General features: G+C 40.2%; 1 protein-coding gene across 2 annotated transcripts in view; it reads right to left on the bottom strand.

Annotated features, from left to right (window-relative positions):
• kcnj3a (potassium inwardly rectifying channel subfamily J member 3a) overlaps nucleotides 1–8,866 on the bottom strand; it is a 258,338-nt gene extending 249,472 nt beyond the window's left edge. Inside the window, exons 1-3 of one of the 2 annotated variants that reach the window (XM_048599350.1) lie at nucleotides 8,120–8,866; nucleotides 5,880–6,096; nucleotides 4,820–5,060 (exon numbers count right to left, since the gene is read on the bottom strand). In XM_048599350.1, the coding sequence (XP_048455307.1) occupies nucleotides 4,873–5,060; nucleotides 5,880–6,096; nucleotides 8,120–8,788 (1,074 nt within the window). In that variant the 5' untranslated portion in view covers nucleotides 8,789–8,866 and the 3' untranslated portion in view covers nucleotides 4,820–4,872. Of the gene's footprint in view, nucleotides 1–4,819; nucleotides 5,061–5,879; nucleotides 6,097–8,119 lie in introns of those variants that run through there. The other variant, XM_048599349.1, reaches the window with a different exon arrangement.
• Nucleotides 8,867–16,368: the final 7,502 nt, after the last annotated feature.

Raw genomic sequence — 16,368 nt, 5'->3', positions numbered from 1 at the left:
TAGCTTGTCATGATTTTGGAGCACTAAATAGGCATAAGGGTGGACATGCTGCTGTACAGTACTGTGTTACATCAATGTCATATTTACAGCATGTACCAGCAGCTTACGAAGAAAACACACTGCATGTGCTTCAACCAAGGAGCCATGTGTGGAAGTCAAAGCGAACTCAAACTTAGTGCGGACAAGGAAGATGATGAGTTAGAGAGTACTACAACAGTCAGTCCAGGAGATCAGCCAATTACGGTTCAGGGGACTGCACAATCAGCCCTGTGGTTAAAGTCTAAAAAGTGCAGAGATTACAGGTACATCAGTTGGTGTACTGTCGAGGCTTCTGTATGGGCAAAGAACCAAATTTTCCTGCAATGAGACAATGGGAGGGACTTAAGAAAGGCTGTAAGGAGAAGCCGGGGGACCACAGATCAGTGAGTTTGATATCAGTGGTGGAAGGGATTCAGAGAGAAAGGATTTACATACAATTGGAGAGGCAAGGACTGATTAGGAATGATCCGCATGGCTTTGGGCATGGGAAATCGTGTCACACAAACTTGGTTGAGTTTTTTGAGGACATGACCAAAAAGATGGATGAGGGCAGAGTGATAGACATTGTCCACACAGACTTTAATAAGGCCTTTGACAAGGTTCCACGTGCTAGACTGGTTAATAAAGTTGGATCACATGGGATTCAGGAAGAGCTTGCCAATTGGATACAAAATTGATTTGATGGTAGGAGACAGAGGTTGATGGTAGAAGGTTGTTTTTCGGTCTGGAGGCCTGTGGCCAGTGATATTCTGCAGGGATTGGTGCTGGGTCCATTTTTGTTTGTCATTTGTATAAATGATTTGAATTTAAGAAGCATGGTTAATATGTTTGTGGATGACAACAAAATTGGTGGTATAGTGGACAGTAAAGAAGGCTTTCTAAGATTACAAAGGCATCTTGATCAACTGGGCCAATGGGCGAAAGCGTGGCAGATGGAGTTTAATTTGGATAAATGCAAGACAATGCATTTTGGTGAGGGTAGAACTTATACAGTTAATGGTAGGGCCCTGGGGAGTGTTGTCAAACGTAGTGACCTACAGGTTCCGGTACATAGTTCTTTGAAAGTTGCGTCATAGATAATCAAGGTGGTAAAGAAAGTGTTTGGCATGCTTGCCTTCATTGCTCAGACGATTGAGTATACATGTTGGGAACATCATGTTGGGGTTGTATAGAACATTGGTGAGGCCATTTTTGGAATACTGTGTACAGGAAGGATATTATTAAATTGGAGAGATTCAGAAAAGATTTACAAGAATGTTGCCAGGACTGGAGGGTTTGAGTTATAAGGAGAGGCTGGACAGGTTGGGTCACTTTTCCCTGGAGCATGAGAGGCTGAGGGGTGACCTTATAGAAGTTTATCAAATCATGAGGAGCATAGATAAGGTGAATAGCAAAGGTCTTTTCCCTAGGGTAGGGGAGTTCAAAACTAGAAGGTATATTTTTAAGATGGAAGAAAGATTTAAAAGGAACCTGAGGGCAACTTCTTCACACATAAGGTGGTTCGCATGTGGAATGAATTGCCAGAGGAAGTGGTAAATGTAGGTACAATTACAACATTTAGAAGACATTTGGGAAAGTACATGATGCATGCAATAAAGAGAATTGTCGTCTGTGAGCCTTGATGATAGGCATGTGCAGTGGCAGACTTGGAAAGAGTGGTAGCCCTCTGAGTATGAGGTAGCAGAGAGAAGATGGTCACAATTATTGTTCTGAACATGTGACCGTACTGTGCCTTTAAGAGATCTGTTCTGTCTTGTTTCTCTTGCAGGGGGTGTTGTCACAGTGGTGCCGAAATGTCTCCTTCAGACAGGTATTTGGTAAATCTGAGTCCTCCCTGGGTGATTTTCTTTTAAATAGTGTAAAAGAGTCATGAGTGGGTGGGGTCAGGGATCACACAGACCCAGGAAAGTTTTTAATTTTGCTTTCCGTCAGTGAGAAGGCTTCTGTTGACTGTTAGAGCTAAAAGCGCAAGTTCTCTGTTGCTAGAATGAAGTCTTAGACAGCGAGACTTCCTCTTAAAGGTCAAAAAGGGGCAGACTGTTTCTTTTGGTGTTTCTTTCTTCTGGACTGAAGGGACAGCATTTGAGAATAATAACTGTTTTGCTGAATTGCATTTTTGCTAAAGGGTTTGTTTTTGGGATGCTGCCTAAAACTGAACAGTTGACGATTAGTGGTTAAATCATATATTATCTTCAGTATTTCCATTGAGTAAAGTTATGCCAATTTATTTTGTTGTATGTTGGAAGAATAAAGTGTGTTTTGATTAAAGTTTAGTGTTGGACCAATTGAAGAATATCTGGAATACAGCGCCTTAAACTTGTCTTTAAAAAAAGAGTTGGGATCTTAGTTATCTTCACATTGTACTTTGGGGGGTCTGGTCCGGTCCATGACAGACAGTAGAAGATCATTAACCTTCTTTCTACACTACAGTGCCTTGAATTTCACTTGGCACACCATACTGACCCAGCTGCAATCTCAGTCCAGGCTGGGTGAGTTTGGTGTTATGGCTTCATTCGCAGGTTAACAGGATACAACACTGTTTTCCTCTCTATCACCCTATCCACCGACACCTCCAGGACTCTAACAGCCAACTGAGTAGCCATATGATGTTTATCAGACCATTTCCTCAGAGACAACACTGAAAGACCGCAATAGGAAGGGCACAGCTGAAGTGTCGTGGAGCTCCAGTGGGGTGAACATTGCTAAGTTATTGACAAACATGGCTGCCTCTCACACCCGTGATTCCACTATACGGGGAACAAAGAGATAGATTGTATAATTAATAAGATGAAAAATGGAAGATTGCATGAGGAACATCAACATGGCCTACGGTGGATTGGTTGCTATGAATCTGACTTGAAAAAAGCTTTGTCAAAAATGTGTAAATTCAGCCTACAGTGCTGCATTAATATTGACACATTGTTGACTAATTAAATGTAGACATTTGAGAAGTACAATTCAACTAATAAACAGTATTATTTTGTGTTTTCAAATTTCCAAAGACATCAATTAACATCATTCAACAATGTATTGATATATACTACAATCCACCTTACTTCACAAATTCTCCTTGAATCTCCCATTGTTCTATATAATAATTTCCCAGGTATAGAAGACAGGTGATACAATCCTAAGCCTTTATCTACATGTTACATTTAAGAAAGTTGTCACAAGAAGTTTGTGGGTGGTATATGTTGATGTCTTCAATATTATTAAGGGGATAGTTCAGTTTCACTCAGCATTTCCCAGTTGGCAAAGGGAATCATTCAAGTTTTGATTTAAAGAATAATTCATACCATACCACTCTATAAACTAAGGTATATTCTTTCTTGCCAATTCTCTCAATCAAACCAAGTGTGTTGCAAGCACAGCTGATATTGGAAAAGTTTTTAAGCTTTTCAATTCTGACCAATCAAACAGGAGAAGCAAATTTATTTCACTGACTTGGAATAGTACTATCTACACAGTGCCTAATAGAAAATGACGGCAGATTTTTAAACCAAAATCAGATCAAGTGAATAATTATCATATCAATCCAAAATGATTAGGCTTTTATTCAACACGAATGAATCAATGTTATCACTGTTTGAAATGCAGTATTTGGAAATATTACATGTGCACTGAACCAATTTGAAACATTCAATATCAAATTGTGGGTTTCTATCAATTCTAAATGTTTATAAAGAGGGGAGAAGCAAGAATAATGCTGCCTTATATCTGACAAGTCAGCCATTGTAACCTTAAAATCTGAATATGGACTGACAATGCAATAACACCATTTACCAGATCAACAATATGCAGTGCTACAGCAGTGGAATACCTAAGTTTACTATCAAGAATTCCCATTTTAAGTTCTTAATCTGAATTATACTGCAGCAGGCTTCACAATAAAATGCATAAGCACATAAAAAGCATACAGTGCAGAAAAGACGTCACTGGCATAGGAAGACATAAAGATTAAAAACAAAAGTCCTGGGATTTGAGAAGAATTATGCATATTGGATTTGAAGCAAAGAAGAATGCAACCTAACATGTTTTCAAAATCCAAGCCAGATCACAGGATGTAGATGCATAGAACTAAATTTCTCCCTTGGTAGTTTTTTTGAAGCCATCAGTTAGGCCTGTCAATGTCCACTTTATTTCCCTCTTTTGTGCTTGGCCTGTTGCACTAAGTGGTCCTTATGAAATTGCCATGCAATCATATTTAAACATATCATAAAAGAAACACTGCTACTGTACAACCTGCTTGTCCCTACACAGTACATTCCAGATTGCAGCATAGCCGCGCACCCATATGCCTGTGTATCTTAAGGGGAATATTGGTGCCCATGTGTAAATTTTACCAAGGTAATCAAAGCAATGGTAAACATTGCATGAGTAATCATGTCTTGTACATTCTGTCCAACAACCTGATGGTGTATCTTTTAAGACACTTTTCAAGACAACTGCTGCTATAAAGATGGTGTGCCTTTGTCATACATTATTATTTAGGCAAATATGCTTTTTACACAAATATTACAATGCTAAAACTAAATTTTATCATATGATTCCATCACATGTATGCAACATCATTACAACACAATGGTTTAAATTCACATAGTACAAACAATCATCTTGAAATTGCCATTAATGGAATAATGGGATTCAAACAGTTAATACAATGTACAAATATCCCACTTCCACTATTCTAATGGAAGTATTATCGCATTGAAAAATAAATAGTCACATATTTGACTGCAATAATTAAAAGATTTTTTTCAGAAAAGGATAGATGAAGCAGTCATACTTTAACATCTACTGTAAAATGTGACAATAATGCCCCTTTACAGTATTTCAAAAGATTTGTGAAAAAAAATCAAGTACATTGTTGTGCGTCAATCTTTCATCCATGTGTATTAGTAGACCTTTTGTGAAATCTCCTTCACTCCCAGCTTGCACTTTATATATGATTATTCCTACTAATACCATTCTAAATTTTGAAGAATTCCAATTCAGGTTCCATGACATCAATCTTCTACCTGCTGAATAAGAAATAAAACATTCCTCCCTGCAAGTTGGTGTAAGATATTTTTAAAACGTATGATTCCCAAATGGATTTGTTCTGTCTTCTGAAGGAAACAAAATCCCACAAAGTATCTCATCTAATCATAGTCCTGAAGCAACTCAGAAACATGATAAAGTATACTTATGAACACTGTGGGTATTTCAAAACCAGTTTGCATTTATAATGCAAAACCGAACAACATTATCAAATGGTAGAACTCAAGCAAATTATTAAAGGGCTTAAAGTAACAGCAATAATCTTCCCATCTCCTGCGGGCTCTATTTAATTTTTTCATGAATTAAACTTTTAAGAGCCATGCTGATTTTCTGATAAAGTAAGTAATTGAAATTTGAACTAATGTGGTAGAACTTGGTTTTATAGCATTTAGCAATATTTTGATATTAAAAAGTATTAATTTGTGGAGACACTCAGAAAGGGCTATGCCCATTGGCATTGTGGTTAGCTTTCAGTTAAAATTGAAATCCATTACTCCTTTTTTTAATATCCTGAATCTGATGACATGCTGCAATTATTTTTGATTATTCACAATGATAAATAATTGGTTGACTGATTTATACTAATTACCAGAAATTTTAAATTTGTTGATTTCCTTTTTGATTCGTCATATCTGCAGCATTAATGTTCCAACTAAGGTATGTCCTGCGTTTCCACGCTGATTTTTAGTGGTTCCATCACACAACGTTAGCTCCTTCTACAGTTACTTGATCACAGTGCGATTCCCAAAGGGATTCGCTGGCACTTAAGCTTTGTTGAAAGTGCAGGTCGTTTCACTCACCAGTCGTTTCGACGATTCCCTCAAGGATAACGACTATCTCGAATTGCTCCGTTTGCATTGATCGCTGGGAGAGGTCGTAGAAAGGGCTCTTGCTATCAATCACATGGCAGATAGTGAGTGGGGAGACGAGGAAAAGCTGATCTGCCCCTGTGCTAAATCCCACGTCCAGTTCTAGTTGATCGAGGGGCAAGAATTCACCCTCGGGCGTCTGCCGAGACTAGACAAGCGTGGAGAGAAGACATCAACATTGGACTAGCTACACTTCAAGACATTGTGAAAGCGCTTTACATCACCGCCAACCCGCTGCACAATCAATAATTTGAGTGAAAACGTTTTCTATTCATGTTCAATGATCCAGATTAAGGAATGGGTTTGTGTGTAACAAGAAGAATTACATTACTTTTAAGTGGAAATCATAACATTTTGTGCCAGAATCACGTAATAGATCGCGCCTGAATACGTTCCAGTCTGCATACCATCCAGAAAATCATCGATTATTTTTCGACACCCTTAACTGTTAAGTCCTGAAAGTATTAATTCGCAAATGCGCTTCGGTCAAACATTACTCACTCCTGTGTAAAGCGTGTTAAGCTTACATTCTAGTTGCTAAGATGTTCACTTATCGATCGAAGATTAATGAGCAAAATCGCTAATCGAAGAACCTTATGTTCTGCATTTATCCTACTGGATTTGTAGTTAAGTATTTAGAATAAAAACTCGTCTTTGGGGCAATCTTCTCAGTTAATTCAGAATGGTCTGCTTATGCGAGCATTTTAAGCAACCGTGAATGGTCTACATGCTGCACGACTTGTGCCGTTTGCGGAGAAAGTTTCTGCCACACCACAAACAATTAACTACTTCAAAGTTTATAGTGCAATGACTGTCGACAACGGCGGCAGCTGGATCCCAAAGAGTGAGACAAACCGTGGTCAGTCTTTTAAAATACCTACGTATTCTTAAACCAGTTCCTCTGCACATCTTTTACCTTTCACGTATCTGAACGCGTTTGGGGGGGTGGGCGTGGAAATGGTCATTGATCATATAGTTGTGGCATAACCTTATTAACCTGCGCTTCTTTCTAAAGTTCGCTTTATAGTATTCTGCAAATCGATTCGACAAATCAAAGACCGCCAGTAAATGTGACCATATATGTTAAAAAAAAGATTTAAATAGCTAGAACTGAATTTGTATTAAAAGTTAAATACTGGAGAGATGTTCATTTTAATGTGTTTGGAATCTGATTATTTCTTCTCTAAGGACAAAAATATCCAAGTAATCACCGATGCATTCGCACCACAGCTTGATCTGAATGTAAAGTGGCCCCCAATTCAATTGTTAGTCCATCATTTTCATTATTGGTTGCGATGCTTACAGGCGGAATGGTATTCATTCAACTGCTGTGTCAATTTGTAAATCTAAATTGGAATCCTGATTATTATTAAGCAACTTGTCTGAAAACCAGTGGGTAGAAAAGCAAAAAAATTCAGCTTGGCTAATTATGATTTTAGTATCTGGATCCACTTGTATCCATAGGGACAAAATAGTTAGTGCGCCAATGGGTTTTGAGCTCCGTGTGCAAAACACTTGAAAACATGTGTGTATTTTTAACACGGATTAAGCCAACGGGGGTTCAGGATGAATCTCAGGGTTGGATAGATTCTGATTTGCCAGTTTCTTTTGCTCCCGGCATCCTGTGGTCCCAGTGAATTCCCACCGTACCCTCAATGGGAAGATTTTTAACTGAATCTCTTATGTGCAGGCATGTTTTTTTTGGGAGGGGGGGCAGGGTGACACCGATTTCTTTCTCCCAACCAGGAGGAATAAATTGCCAGTTCAGTAATTAATGGTTTGGAGAAAAAATAATTAGACCCGCAGTGAAGTAGCATGAATGTGAAGCGGAAACATGGCAAGTAATGAGCCAAATGAACTACCCTGTAACGTCGATATGAAAATACTTAGCTGGAACATCATAATTCCACCCCCGCCCGCATGTTACAGAAAATGTGTACTGAGGTCTCACCCACATTAAAACAGCCCCTGACAAGACTCTTGTGATGTCGATTTTAAAATAATCTTTTAGAAGCCCACGCAACCCAATAAATCCAACCTTTCCCAAATTCTATATAAAATCCTTGTGGTAAAGGTGTACAAAACGCAAAAACACTTTAAGATACCTGGATATCTGGAACATATGCACAGATCATTGAAACACACGTTGTCTTTGTATGAGTATCACTTACTTTGAGCAATTTACAGCGTATCTGTGCCGACACCATATGGCTGTTGCGAAGGTTTCCTACTCTGAACATCAGAGTCAGTTTACCATCTCTCATGGAAATCACCGCATGTTCACTGAACATCAGCGTCTCCGCTCGCTTCTTGGGTTGAGACATTTTTATAAACATGCAACCGATCAAGAATGCATCCACAATGGAGCCCAGAATGGACTGAAGGAGGAAAAGAATGATCCCCTCCGGACATTTGTCAGTGATGTACCTGTACCCGTAACCGATGGTGGCCTCCGTCTCAATAAAGAACAAGAAGGCAGAAGGAAAGTTGTAGACGTTGGCAACACAAGGGGTGTACTTCTCATCATGAGCTTTGTTGAGATCGCCGCGGATATAAGCGATTAGCCACCACATCGACGCCATAAAGAGCCAAGCCACCGTGTATGTGAGAATAAAAATGAACAAATTCCAGCGCCATTTCAAGTCAACTAACGTGGTAAATAAATCCGAAAGATACCGGCTAGTTTCGCCGCTCAGGTTCCCGTGCTGCACATTACAACGCCCGTTCTTATCTACAAACCTCTGCCTCTTTTTCTTGGGAGGCTGATTAAATCCAGAGCCACTGGACAAGGTGGTCACTACTTGGTAATTGTCACCAAATTTTCTTCGAAGTGCGGACATAATATGGGTAACTGGCCAGATTAATACTCTGACAGCCTTAACTTGGTTCTCTCGCCGTGAGTGCTTTCGCTCCCAGCCACTACCTGCCCAACAAATGAAAGGGGAACTAGCTCCGAGTGGCAGACAAAGAAATCCCAATTCGTTGCCCCTTTGGAAATGCGCACAACAGCATTGTTACTAGTTCTCGATCTGCAGCAACCCGATTCGCAGGCGATCGTCCTCCTTTTGCCTCCTCTGCCGGGGTGGTTTGTCCAAATGTAGCCTTGAGGGGTTTTAATTGCGGGGTCTTTATTGCAAAAGAAATCCTCCGATCGCCCCCCCCAGAGAAAAAAAAGTTTACCCAGATTCTAACATTTCTACTGCCGTGCCATCTTACTTTTTGTTTTCGCCCAGATTCCGAGTGTCTGTTGTTGAACCAAGTTAAATCAAGCATTCGCAGCCTCTGAGGGTGTTGCAGGCTCCACTCCTCTGTCCCCCTTTCTCTCTCTCTCCTCACTCCCCGGCTAGATCTCTTGTTTCTTCCTCCGGATGAATGTTCGGTGGTGATTTTAGCCGGCAATGCACACACCAGGTACAGTCCCCCCAGCCCAGTCCCTCCCTCTCCCCCCGGTGCAGGTAGCAGTAGCAGCTTGCGGCTTGACCAGCGCTGCGGCTCCAACCGCTTCTCCTCGTGCTGCAGGTGAGAACGCGAACAGCGGGCGGCGCGCGCACTGCATCTCCCCTCCCACCCCGGGGCGCGCGCACGCGGCACACACCCGCCCGAGCCCCCGCGCGCGCGCACATCATAAACGCATAGCCACCTGCGCCTGGTCCTGCGCGCGCATGTGGGCGGGACAGTTCGGAGTACCTTGTTCTCTTTGACCCGGGAACCTTCAGAGAAGGTGTTGTTGCATTCGTTTAGAAACCGAGCGGAGGGAGTGCAAAGGTGTGTAACGTGTGGCTCTGTGGGCTCAGGGAGTTTCGCAGGTATTGGGAAACGGTGAGTAACCACACTCTGCAAAATAAGAGTTTACACCGACAGAATCAACACTTGAGAGAGGAAGAATTTATTTTTCTCTCATTTCTTGTTGACCTGTTCTTCTAAACAACCTGTTCAATGATGTTATTTACACAGCTCTGGAGCAAATGGGACTCCTGGTCCAGGGACGCTACATCTGCACCACGAGAGGGCGAGGAAAGTTCCTTACCATTAGGTTAAGGGGGGAAACCAGTTGAGTCCTATCAACATACGAAATTGGAGCAGATTTAGACCATCCAGCCTCTGGAACATGCTTGCCAGTCAATAACATCATGACATTTCACATTTCTTTTACCCCCATAACTCTTTATTCCCTTGTCTAATAGGAATCTGTCCACCTGTTCTTTAAAAATATACAATGACCCTACCTCAGATGCCTTCTAGAGAAGAGACTTCCAAAGTCACACTTCCTTTAAAAGGGAAGAAAAATCTCTGATATGAAAAAAGTCCCTAATTTTAAAACAGTGCCTCCTCGATCTGGATTGACTGCAAGAAGAAACCTCCTTGCCACATCCACCTAGTTAAGAACATTCAAGATCCTACATACTTCTAAATTCCAGCAGAAACAAGCACATCTGCCAAATCTTTGCTCAACAGACTGCCCACTTATTTCACATATCAATCAAATAAACCAGGAGGGCTTAAACTAGTCTGACAGGGCATTGGGACCCTAAACAGCAGTGACACAAAAAGAAAGGTTAAAGCTGGTACAGAAGTTAAAGAGATCAAGTTAAGTAGAGAAGGCAAGCAAGAGTTTGGCAGAGAACAAAGGAAGACTCCTGAATTAAGATATATTTATTTCAATGGAAAAGGCCTGACAGGTAAGGCAGATGGGCTCAGGGCTTGGGTGGGAACATGGGCCTGGTATATCATAGTTATTACAGAAACATAGCTGAAGGAGGGACAGGCCTGGCAGCTCAGTGTTCTAGGGTATAGGTGCTATAGGAAGGATAGAGGGGGAGGCAAGAGAGAAAGGGGAGTGGGTGTTTATGATTAGGCAAAACATCACAGCAGCATTTAAAGGGGATATTCTGGGGAAATTGTCCAGTGAAGCTATATGGGTGGGATTGAGAAAAACAACATGCTGATTACTTTGATAGGATTGTACTACAGGCCCCTCAATAATCAGCAGGTGCAAATATATAGGGAGATTGTAGATAGCTGTAAGAATAATAGAGTTGTAATAGTAGGGGATTTTAACTTGGCAAACATAAACTGAGACTGCCATACTATTAAGGGCTTGGATAGGAAGGAATTTAAATGTGTTCAAGAAAACCTTATCAATCAATATGTAGATGGCTCCACCAGAGCAAATGCAACCTCCTCTTATAGGGTACAGCAGGGCAAGTGATTGCAGGTTTTGTGGGGGAGCACTTTGTGACCAATGATCATAATACCATTTATTTCAAAATAGTTATGGAGAAGGATAAGCCTGGTCCACAAGTCAAAGTTCTAAATTGGGACAAGGCCAATTTTGATGGTATGAGACAGGAATTTTTTAAATTGATTGGGGAAGACTGTTTGCAGGTAAAGGGACGTCTGGCAAGTGGGAGGCTTTCAAAAGCGAGTTAGCGAGAGTTCAGGGACCGCATGTTCCTGTTAGTGTGAAGGGAAGGGTTGACAGGAGTAGGGAACACTGGATGACTAGAGATATTGGGGCTCTGGTCGAGAGGAGAAAGGAGGCATATGTCAGGTATAGACAGCTGGAATCAAGTGAATCCCTTGAGGAGTATAGGGGTTGTAGGAGTACGCTCAAGACTGAAATCAGGAAAACTAAAAGGGAACATTAGATAGCTTTGGCAGATAAAGCTAAAGAGAATCCAAAGATATTGTACAAGTATGTTAAGTTAAAAGAGTAACTAGGGAGAGAATTAGGCCCCATAAAGATCAATAAGGCCATCTATGTGTGGAACCACAGGAGATAGGTGAGATACTAAACAAATATTTCACATCAGTATTTACTGTGGAGAAAGACATGGAACCTGGGGAACTCAGGAAAATAAATAGTGATGTCTTGAAAAGATTCCACATTACAGAAGAGGAAGTCCTGGCAATCTTAAAATGCATAAAGGTAGATAAATTCCCGAGACCTGATCAAGTGTATCCCAGGACATTGTAGGAAGCTAGGGAAGAAACCATGGGTTTCTAGCAGAGCTATTTCTATCATTGACAGCCACGGATGAGGTACTAGAAGAATAGAGGGTGGCCAATGTTGTGCCATTATTTAAGAAAGGCTGCAAGGAGAAACCAGAGAACTACAAACTGGTGATCCTAATGTCAGTGGTGGGTAAGTTATTGGAGGGGATTCTGAGAGATAGGATCTACATGCGTTTGGAAAGAGGCAAGGACTGATTAGAGATAGTCAGCATGGCTTTGTGCATGGGAAATTGTCTCTCAAACATGATTGAATTTTTTGAAGATAGGTGAAGGCAGAACAGTAGATGTTGTCTACATGGACATTAACAAGGCCTTCAACAAAGTTACTCATAGTAGACTGGTTAGTAAGGTTAGATCACTTTGGAATCCGGGGAGAGCTAGTCAATTGGATACAAAATTGGCTTGACAATGGGAGACGGCAGGTGGTGGTAGAGGGTTGTTTTCGGGCTGGAAGCCAGTGACCAGAGGTGTACAACAAAAGTAGGTGCTGGGTCCACTGTTATTGTCATTTATATAAACAATTTGGATGAGAATATAGGAGGCATGTTAGTAAGTCTGCAGAATGACACAAAAATTGGTGGTATAATGGACAGTGAAAGAGGTTCTCTAAGAGTACAATGGCATCTTGATCTAGTGGGCCAAGGAATAGCTGATAGAGTTTAATTTAGATAAATATGAGGTGTTGCATTTTGGTAAGATGAACCAGGACAGCACTTACACTGTTAATGGTAGGGCCCTGGGAAGTATTGCCAAACACAGAGCCCTAGGGGTGAAAGTTCCTTGAAAGTGGTGTCACAGATAGACAGGATGGTGAAGAAGATATTTTTGTACACTTGCCTTCATCAGTCAGAGCATTGAGTTCAGGAGTTGGGATATTATGTTACAGCTGTACAAGACATTGTACGCAATTCTGGTCACCCTGATATAAGAAAAATGTTATCAGACTGGAAGGGGCTCAAAAAAGATTTACAGGAATGTTAGCGATACTTGAGAATTTGAATTATGAGGAGACGCTGAATAGGCTGGGACATATTTTTTTCCCTGGAGTGTAGGAGGCTGAGCAGTGACGTTACAGAGGTTTATAAAATCATGAGGAGTTTGGATGAGGTGAATAGCCAAGGTCTTTTTCCCAGGGTAGGGGAGCCCAAAACTAGAGGGCATAATTTTAAGGTGGGAGGGGAAAGATATAAAAGGGACCTGAGGGGCAACATTTTCATACGGAGTTTGGCGTATATTGAACAAGCTGCCAGAGGAAGTGGGAGAGGCGAGTACAACTGCAATGTTTAAAGACATTTGGACAGGTACATGGATAGGAAAGTTTTCGTGATATGAGCCAAGTGCAGGCAAATGGAACTAGTTCTGTTTAGGAAACCTGATCAGCATGAACGAGTTGGGCCGACGCGTCTTTTTCCATACAGTATAACTCCACTACTCTATAACTGCAAACGTCTGACCCATTTATGTCTTTCCTTAAAGAGGGAGACCAAAATGCACACAATATTCGAGGTGTCGTCCCACCAACTTCCTGTATAACTGAAACGTGACATCTTTAATATATCTTCAACCGACTCATAATAAAGAATAGCATTCCAGTAGTTCTTTATCACATGATGTAATTGCACGCTAAATTTTCTGGCTCGGGCACAGTAGTCCTAAATTCTTCCCTGCATCTTGAAATTCTGCATTCATGCTCCTTTTAAGAGATGCTTCGCTTTTTTATTCTTTCTGCCAAAGTGAACAACTTTGTATTTTCCAACATTATGCTCCATCTGCTGATTTTTGCCCAGTCACTCGCTCCATTTCCATCTGCACCTTCCTTACGTCATCTTCATAACATACTTTCCTACCTATCTTGGTGTTGTCTCTGAATTTAGTTACTGTGCTCTTGGTCACCTCATTGATGTAAATTATAAAGTCAAGGCCCCACCATAGAATAGTGGGTCTCATCACATCCTACTGTCACGGTTTTTATTTTCCATAACAACATTTGATGAGACACCTTATCAAATGCCTTCTGGAAATCCAAGTACAGTACATCTACAGACCCCCTTTATCCACAGTTACTCCTTCAAAGAAAGCCAATGTGCTGATTAAACATGATTTCCTCTGAGAAAATGTGCTGACTCTTCCCGATTGCCCTGGCTTTTCAAACTGCACGACTATAATCTCTTTAATGATTGTTTCTAACACTTTCCCCATGACAGATGTCAAGCTCACTGCCCTTTAGTTCCCTGTATTTTGCTTCCCTCACTTGAATAGAGGATATTTGCTACTTTCTAGTCTGATGGTGGTTTCCTGAATCTAGACAATTTTGGGAAATTATCGTCAATATGTTTTGTCCCTCATTAGTGACCTCTTTTAAGACACTGGCATGAAATCTATCTGAACCTGAACACTTGTCGGCCTGCAGGTGACAGTTTGCTTAGTGCCACATTCCTTTGTAATTTCACTAAGTTTCTGTCCCATCAACTCCTGATTTATAGCTATTACTGGATTATTTTCCTATTTTCTATATTGAAGACAGAAGCAAAATATTTCTTCTGTCATTTCATCTGTCATTTCCCTAATATCTATGAATAACTCTTACGCTCCGGATGGCACTCACTTTATTTGCTTTTTTCCTTTTTAAATATCAGTTGAAATTCTTGCTATCCATTTTTATATTCCTCTCATGCCTCGTTTTTCTTCCTGTTTAACTTTTTAGTCATACTGTGCTGTCTGTTCTTTTATATTTTGACCAATCATCTGAACTACCACTCATCTTTGTGCAGTTATGTTGATATTTTCCATACCTCCTTTAGTTAACCATAATTGGTGGGTCCTCCCTTTAGAAATTTTTCTTTATAGTAGGAATATATTAATTTTGAGTGTTCTGAAGTATCCCCTTAAATGTCTGCTACCGTGTCTATATTGATCTATGACTCTGATATACTCCCTAGTATGGTATGCCAGTTCATTTCAACTAGTTCAGTTTGTGTGCCCACAAAGTTACCCATATTTAAATTTAAAATACCAGTCTTAGACTCAATCACCTCTTTTTTAAATTGGATATAAAACTCAATCACATAGTAGTCATTGTTATCTACAGGGTATCTTAACTCTGACACATTACACTTTTGCAAACAGAGGCTATGGAAAGAACAGCAATGTTGAACCAAGAGGGACAAAGACGCCAACAGAACACATTACCCTATGAATGCTTTGTTTAGCTTGTTTATGCAAGCTGTAGCAGTCTCTCAACACAGACATCACACCATGGTGCATCATGGACATGATTTCAGGCATCCTGCTGACACAGTTACTTTTGGAGTGAAACAGAGACTCAATGAGATGTAGTGCAAAACCATTCACAATTATGGAAACGTGAGCATCGTTACATAGTGTAATGTCACCATGCCACCAATGTGCCGTCAAAATTTTATCTTTTGTTTTCTTTCCAACGATAGGCCAAAGGACCTTTCTGTGCGCTCCAGAACTCTGACTCTGTGACCTCTCCTGAATCAACAATGGATTATGGCAATTTGTCAGGACTCAATTTCTGCAAAACGTAAAATGGTTCCATATGCATCAGTTAGCTTCACTTGTTTTTCCAAGTTGCAAACAATTCCTGCATATTCTCCCCTTTAAAAAGCAATGTCCATTCGTCACTTCCAGTTGACAGTCCAAAACTAAAAAATTTAGTCTTTATAATTCCATTATAGTAATAATATTTAAGTCCTGAAACAATGATCAGATAACAGTTAAGAGACCAAAGTTATCTTTTGTTAAAATGGCCCATGATCCCCACTGGAAACTTCGTTGAGCTTTAAAATGTCGATGCAATGAGGCCATATCAATCATCAAAGTTTCTGTTTTGCATACCATAAAGATGCTGAAGCAACAGTTCCATTGTTTGCACCATTTTAAGCAAAGTGGAATTCTGCTGTCAATCCAGAGTCCAACATTATTATGACTTGCTGCATAGTGGGCAAATTGCCATAAAAGAGCAGTTGTCTGATCGCATTCTCGTGTTTTCTTTTGAATGTGAAATATTATATTGGGACACTTTTGAAAACAACTCCCATCATTAATTTGTGTCCACTTACCAACATATGTGGTACTGTGGCTTATAATTAGATGTCTTCACTTTTTCATTGTAGTTCAAGGAAAGTATAGTTTAGGCACTCTATGCTTTCTTTTTTCTGTAGAAATTTAGTAAATACTTTAATTAAAGATGACTGTTCAATTTGAACATATTTAGCTACTTCTGTTTCTATGTAAATATTATCTGCATTTCTAATACTCCCAAAAATGCAAAATCCTACACTAAAAAAAATGCAGACAAAATGGGTAGTGCAATCATGACAACAATTGCATTTAATGTCTTTAATATAGAATAGCATATTAATCACTCAACAGAAGCAAA

The sequence above is a fragment of the Rhincodon typus genome, chromosome 7 (genome assembly GCF_021869965.1).
Source record: "Rhincodon typus isolate 14 chromosome 7, sRhiTyp1.1, whole genome shotgun sequence".
NCBI classification, from domain to species: domain Eukaryota; kingdom Metazoa; phylum Chordata; class Chondrichthyes; order Orectolobiformes; family Rhincodontidae; genus Rhincodon; species Rhincodon typus.
The sequence above is the reverse complement of the archived record's forward strand: the minus strand, read 5'-3'. Positions and strand labels throughout refer to the sequence as shown.